The following is a 6333-nucleotide window of genomic DNA, read 5'->3' as shown; positions in this document are numbered from 1 at the left end:
GGGAGACCCTCCCTTTCCTCCATAACATGGTTGGGGGACATATCGCCTCTCTCCAAGGCTCTCCAAGGTGGAGGGGGAAAAATCTGTCAGAGAGAGCAGACATGCAACCGTGCCCCTTTCCTGCCTCAGTTTCTCCCTCTGCAAGAAAAGGCCGATCATCCCCAAAATGCCCAAGCATCGATGACAGCTGCCGAGACCTGAGCCAGGGATATGACAGCCCATCCCCACTGCCCAGCTCCCTTGTTCCCACAGGCACCTTCTCCTCCTGATTAATTAAAACCAAAGATCAGTGAGCCCCATTCAAGCAAGCATCTCCTATCAGAAGGATGAGATTTTGGGGTTGTATGGTTTTAACTGATTTTTAACCACCAGAGGAGGGAGGCTCTGCTATTGGTGGCACCTTCTAGGCTGCAACATCTTCTCCAGAGCCGTCTGGCCACTGGTTGTTCCCAGGAGAAGGGAAGTGGCATTTCTCAACCATTCAAATCACCAAAAGGGAGGGAAGCAAACAACCCCCCTCGGCTTTGCAGGGGGCTGTATCCTGCCTGGCTGCCTCTGCCTCATGGTGCCTGGATCTCCCGCCCTGGGCATGTGCCAGGTTGAAAATGAGGAGCAGGGCTGTAATTCACCCCATTTCTTGTGGGTGAAGCTTGCCCGAGGGCATGCCAGGCATCTGCACCCCATGGGGGACCAGGAGCCGAGGGTGGGGGCTCTGGGCTAAGTTTCAGGGTCCCCACAGTGGGCCCCACAGCTCTGGATCCAAGTAGGGCAGATCCTTCCAGGGCTTGGCCTCATTGGAATAAACCCAGAGCAATATCCATCTTTTTGTAGAAGGTGTCCCTTCCCTGCTCTGTCCCAGGACAAGACCCTTCTCCCAGAATGAGCCACCCATCCTGGGGATTTGGGGATGCTCAGGAGGAGGATCGCCAACCCCCTTGCTGCACTGATTGATTTTTCTCTCCCTGCTCATTATTTAAGCACCTTTTTCCCCATCCGTGGCAGCTAGAGGTCAAAAACACAAACAGAAATACTCCTGGTGTTGGCTGCTACACGGGATTGAAAGGCAGAGAGCAACCCCAGCATGGTCTTAGATAAGCTCAAATTTTTAATTAGAAAAATAGACACAATTTTCTAATATTCCCGATAGAGGCTTTTTCTTTTTACAAACAGGAAAATAATAATAATAATAATAATCATAATCATCATCATCATCATAATAATCATAATAATAATAATGACATCACCTTTCCAAAGGGACCGTTACACACCAGCTGCCAAAGCCTGGCAGCATCTCTCTCCTTCGGGAGAAAGGACCGGTGCAGCCGCAGCCCCCGACTGTGCCGGCTGGTAAATAACCAGTCGGGAGCATCGTGTAAAGTGCTGGCAGGGGAAATCACAGTCAGCTTGCTACAAACGCAGGATGTCCATGGGTTTGGGTATATAAAAACCCCACCTCAGTGGTGATTTCTTTCTGTACATGTTTTTTTCTTTCCCCTCCTTGGAACAGGAGCTATAAAAATGACTCAGTCCCTGCAGTTTGGAGATGGCTCCAGGCGGCCAGAGCTGCCACATCCCACCTCCACAGCGAGCAGTCCAGCACCACAGCATCACCTCTGCTTCCCGTGTGGCCCTCTCCTCCCCGGCATGGCCTGATCTGTCGTCATCTTCTCAGGGGCCACCCCAGAAGAATGATATTCCCACCCCGACTCTCCCGTGAGATGCTCAGGGGACCTTGGGAAACACTGTCTCCCAATGTTCAGTGGCTTCACAGTGTCCCGAAGGAGAGACCCACTGAGAAGAACCCCAAACCTTTGAGCTTCTCCTCTGTCCGGGCTTTCTGCTTCAGGTGGACCTTGCTGTGGCGTTTCTTCTCATCGCTCCTGGCAAAGCGGCGGCCGCAGGTGTCACAGGAGAAGGGCTTCTCACCAGTGTGGGTGCGGATGTGGGTGGTGAGGTGGTCGCTGCGGCTGAAGTTCCTCAGGCAGATGCGGCACTGGAAGGGTTTGTGGCCCGTGTGGATGCGGAGGTGCCTGTTGAGCTCATCCGAGCGGGCGAAGCTCCGGATACAGTTCTCCACTGGGCAGGCGAAAGCCTTCTCATGGGGTTTCGGGCAGAAGCATTTGGAAGAGCACTTGGTCCGGCGAGTCTTCTTCTTGGGCTCAGCCAAGGCAGGAGGGTTGGTGGGCAGCAGGGGAGGGATGGAGGAAGAGGTGGCGTGGCCCAAAAAGTCCGTGGTGGGGACAGAGGGTGAGGGGTGAGGATGGAGGAGCTCGGTAGAGCTCATCAGACCCGGCAGGACTTCGGGCTGGGCCATGGAAGCATTGAACTCCGGCATTAATGGAGGAGCGAGGTTGTGGATCTTGGTGTCGGCAAAGTCCCCATGGGCCGGGAAGTTTTCTGGCTCGCAGCCAAAGCCCAGATGGGTGCCAAAGCAGGCAGCATCCTCTGCCAGGCTGCCGAGCTCTGACTGGCAGCTGATGGACAAGACGCTCTCCATCTTGGAACCCAGCGGGTGGAACAGCCCCTGGCCACTCTCCCCAGCCAGGAAGGCTTCAGGAGAATGGTAGCCAGCGGGCAAGTAGGCCTGATGCTGGGTGATGGGCTCCCACTGGGTGCAGGAGGCTTTAAACTTGTCCAGGGGTGGGGAACCAGAGGGCAGCTTGATGTCCTGCTTGTTGTCCAGGAGCTTGGGCTGGAAGAAGCACTGCGAGGTGTTTCCTAAGGTGGGTTGTGCCTGGAGGGGTGGAGTACCCTCTGCCGTGGGGAAGCTGCTGTAGCCCTGCTCCGGGAAGGGTGTTTGGGTGGATCCGTTCATTTCAGGCTGGCAGGCAGTGTAAAGGTCCAGCTGGCTCTGAGCCACCTCGGGACAGGGGTAAAGAGCATCCAGGTGCCTTTGGTGGCCCTCAGAGGAGGTGAAGGGGGAGATGCCCAGGATCCCTGACATCAGGTTGAAGAGGGATTCCTGGTCCTGGGGATGCTCTGGCACTGCCTTGATGAAGAAGCTGCCGGTGTAGCTGAGCGAAGGGGAGGGCTGGCTGCCCAGGAGGGGGTAATCCACTGCCCCCTCGCTCATCGGGGTGTCCAGCAGCTCACCTGGGGACACAGAGGGGACAGTGGTTAGAGGGATGAAGGGATGCAGGGCTTGTTGGGGGGTGGGGGGGGCGGGATACAGGGGAACAGCGGGAGGCTGATGTTGCGTCACTGCGAAGTCCCCATCCTAGCGGTGTCCCCGGGACCGCAGAGGGAGCCCTGGGCTTCACCTCCCTTTCCCGGCAGGACCCTCTCCCTCGGCTACGGGGGACTGTTGGACCCACAGCCACGGGCTGGGAGCAGGCTGGGGGCAGAGGAGAGCGAGATGCCCAATTCCTGGCTGCAGCTATCACTCCCAGCAGGGTCCTCCATCCCCGCCCGGCTCCCCCCCCGCCCTTACCTCCGAGGAAATCGGCCTCTGCCAGAAGTTGCTGCTCAGGCTGCCCCAAGCCCTGCAGGTCTCCGGTTTTCATCTCGCAGCTCTCCTCGTACTTGGAGTAAAGCGGGTCCGGGCAGGAGAAATCCATAACGTTGAGCATCTTCCCTGGAGGCACGGCCGGAGTGGAGGGGCCGGGCTGGGGCGAGCTGGGGGATGCTCAGGGCGAGCCGGGGGATGCTGCGGGGTACCCAGACTAAGCCGGGGGATGCTCGGGGCGAGCCGAAGGATGCTGCGGGGTACCGGGCTGAGCCGGGGGATGCTCGGGGCGAGCCGAGAGATGCTGCGGAGTACCGGACTGAGCCGGGGGATGCTCGGGGTACCCAGACTGAGCCGGGGTATGCTCGGGGTAGGTGCCAGGGGCCGTTCGGGGGCTGCTGCGGAGTGCTTGGGGCAATCCGGGGGATGCTCGAGCTGGGTGCCGGGAGCGATCCGGGGCGTGCTGTGCCCCGGGGGGTGCTGTGCCTCGGGGGGCAGGCGGGGGCAGGCAGAGGCAGGCAGCAGCGGCAACCCGTGCGGACACCCGGCTCTCCCTCCCCGCCGCCTCTTTTATATCTGCAGCGGGGCTGCTCCGACCTTCCGCCGCAGCCATTTCTGGAGTCCCCAGTGAGGCTGCCGTGACGTAAATGCCCATATATGGACTCAGGATGTAGGCTAGGGAGTCCCAATAAGGAAATCTCTCCCGTGACGCGCTGCCCCCTCCCTCCCCCTCCCCCTCCCTTCCCCTCCCCCTTTTCTCTCCCTCTGTGTTTTTCTCCCCCCACCTTTTCTTTCTCTTTTAAACTAATAATCGCGATATTTTTAAGAAACCGCTGCAGGCCCCGAGGCTGCTGCTCTGTGTGTGTGTGCACAGCACCCCCCCGCACCCCTTGCCATCCTGCCCGCAGCCCCCCGCGGCACCCCCTCCATCAGCACCCCCTGCACATGGCTGCGCACAGGCTGGCCCGCACAGGCAGCTGCACGCAGCCTGCGCTCCGCCTGCCGGGTTCAGCTTTGTCCCTGCAGTTCCCACGGCTGGGCTGGGCTGGGGGGATGCTGGGCACCCCTCCGGATCTGGCCCTTGCACCACAGCAACGAACTGGGGCTTTGGCTTCCCTCCGACGTGGGCTGCTGTTCTTCCAGATTTACATCTCCCCAGGCTCTTATTTGCCTTATGCTATTTTTTCCCCTGTGAATGCCTTTTGTTGCTCTTGTTCCTTCTAGAAGTGTGAAAGGTGCTGGGTTTGCTATTCCCCTCCTCCCTTCTCTCCTTTCTGTGCCTGATTTTGCAATACTTTCTGCTGGCATTTCGTATTTGCTTTGATTTGGAGCCGTGAAGCGGATGCCAGCTCCTCCTGCGATCGAGCAAGCGGCCAAAAAGAGAAGGCAAGGCTGCAGCCAGCTCCCTCGCCGTGTTTCAGTCATCCAAGTTCATGGCTCCTACCCAGGCCGGTGTGCAATAAGCATGGATTTGGGCTGGGAGGGGGCAGATCCATACTGCAAATCCCACCAGCTCGTCAAAAGGGTATGTTTTAAGAGCAGACTCAACACAAGCAGTGATTCAGAAGGATCCTGGCAGAGCTTCCAACCCCGTTGCAGTGCCCTGAGCATCCGCTCCGGTCGCTGCAGTGGGGTGAAACCTCCAGTGAAGCAAGGCTGGAAGCTGTTGCTTTCCCTGCTTGGTTGTTTGGAGATTTCCAGTTTTCCAGCATTGATTCAGGGATGATCCTGGGTGAGCAGTGATGATTTGGAGAGCCAGTTGCCACTGGCACCCAGCACAAGCAGTTTGGAGGGGGAGGGGAAGGTTTTCTCTGGGCAATATGGCTGTTGGGTTCAGTGCCCACTGTAAAACACATCTATAAAAACTGTAGCAGGCACAAAACCACCATTTCTCAGTGCAAGGTGGCCAATGAGAAGGTGAACTCTGCAATGGGGTCTGCAGGAGAAGCTGTGGGGTGCAAAGAAGCTAGAGAGGAGGAGGGAATCTCTCCCCAGCTCCCCTACCTGCGTGTTTTCCCTGCCTGCATGTGCGTACAGCCTTTGCTGGAAGGCCAGATCTGTTGGGATGTGCAGCAGAGCCTGCATCCATGTCCATGGGGCCAAGTGATGCTTGAGCCAGGGTGCAGCAGCTGAAGCAGGGCCCTGCTCCGGTGTTATTCCTGGCTCCAGCAATGACTCACTGCATTACCTTGGGCAAAACACTCTGAAATGTGTCTAGCAGCACTTCCCCATGTTGGGGGCAGGCTGTTCATTGTTGCTGCTGCAAAATGCACCCAGATCGCTGCTGAAAAATGCAAAGAAGCATTAAGCCCAGCTGGTGATTCAGGGAGTGTCAAGGAATGAGCTGTAAGGTTCAGGTTGTAAACAGAAGAGGGATGGAGAGAGATTCAGAAAATTATCAGAATGTGGAAATGGTGAGTGGGATCCAATTATTCACCTTCTCTCGTCTCACAGGAGCTGGGGAGAGCCCAGTGCAATGGCCAGAAAGTGGGTTTCAGGCAAACCAAAGGTAATACTTAGCCCTGCAATGCTCAGTGAAACTGGAACTCAGTGCTTCAGGCCATTGTGGGGACTGAGATTACAAACAGGTTCAAAACAGCCCATCTGTGGCTACTGAACACGGCCCCAATCTGCTGCTTAGGGCATCTGCTGGATGCTGGTGCGATATGACAAAGGGATGGACCTCAGGGTCCTTCCTCTCTTCTTCACCTCTCCTTGGCTGCATTGAATGGACCCATCAGACCGTGGTCACTTATTTTATTTGGCTGTGCTACATTTTAACTGAGATGTCGGGCTTTAGGATGTGTAGGGCCTCCAGTTTCTGAGCTGGAGTCCAGATCTTTGTTCTTGCCTGTTGCCATGCACATCCCTTTGACAACTGCTGCCAG

The 6333-nt window shown here is 57.0% G+C and overlaps 1 protein-coding gene across 1 annotated transcript; it reads right to left on the bottom strand.

The window, feature by feature from the left end:
- Positions 1-1244: 1244 nt before the first annotated feature.
- Positions 1245-3569, bottom strand: EGR4 (early growth response 4). The gene is made up of 2 exons (XM_037401666.1): positions 3431-3569; positions 1245-3093 (listed from the first exon to the last, which is right to left on the bottom strand). Exons 1-2 carry the CDS (start codon positions 3567-3569, stop codon positions 1766-1768), a joined length of 1467 nt encoding a protein of 488 aa, XP_037257563.1. The 3' UTR covers positions 1245-1765.
- Positions 3570-6333: the final 2764 nt, after the last annotated feature.

The sequence above is a fragment of the Falco rusticolus genome, chromosome 1, assembly GCF_015220075.1.
Source record: "Falco rusticolus isolate bFalRus1 chromosome 1, bFalRus1.pri, whole genome shotgun sequence".
In the NCBI taxonomy this organism is placed as follows: Eukaryota; Metazoa; Chordata; class Aves; order Falconiformes; family Falconidae; genus Falco; species Falco rusticolus.
Note: the sequence above shows the minus strand (reverse complement) of the source record. Positions and strands in the feature narration are given on the sequence as shown.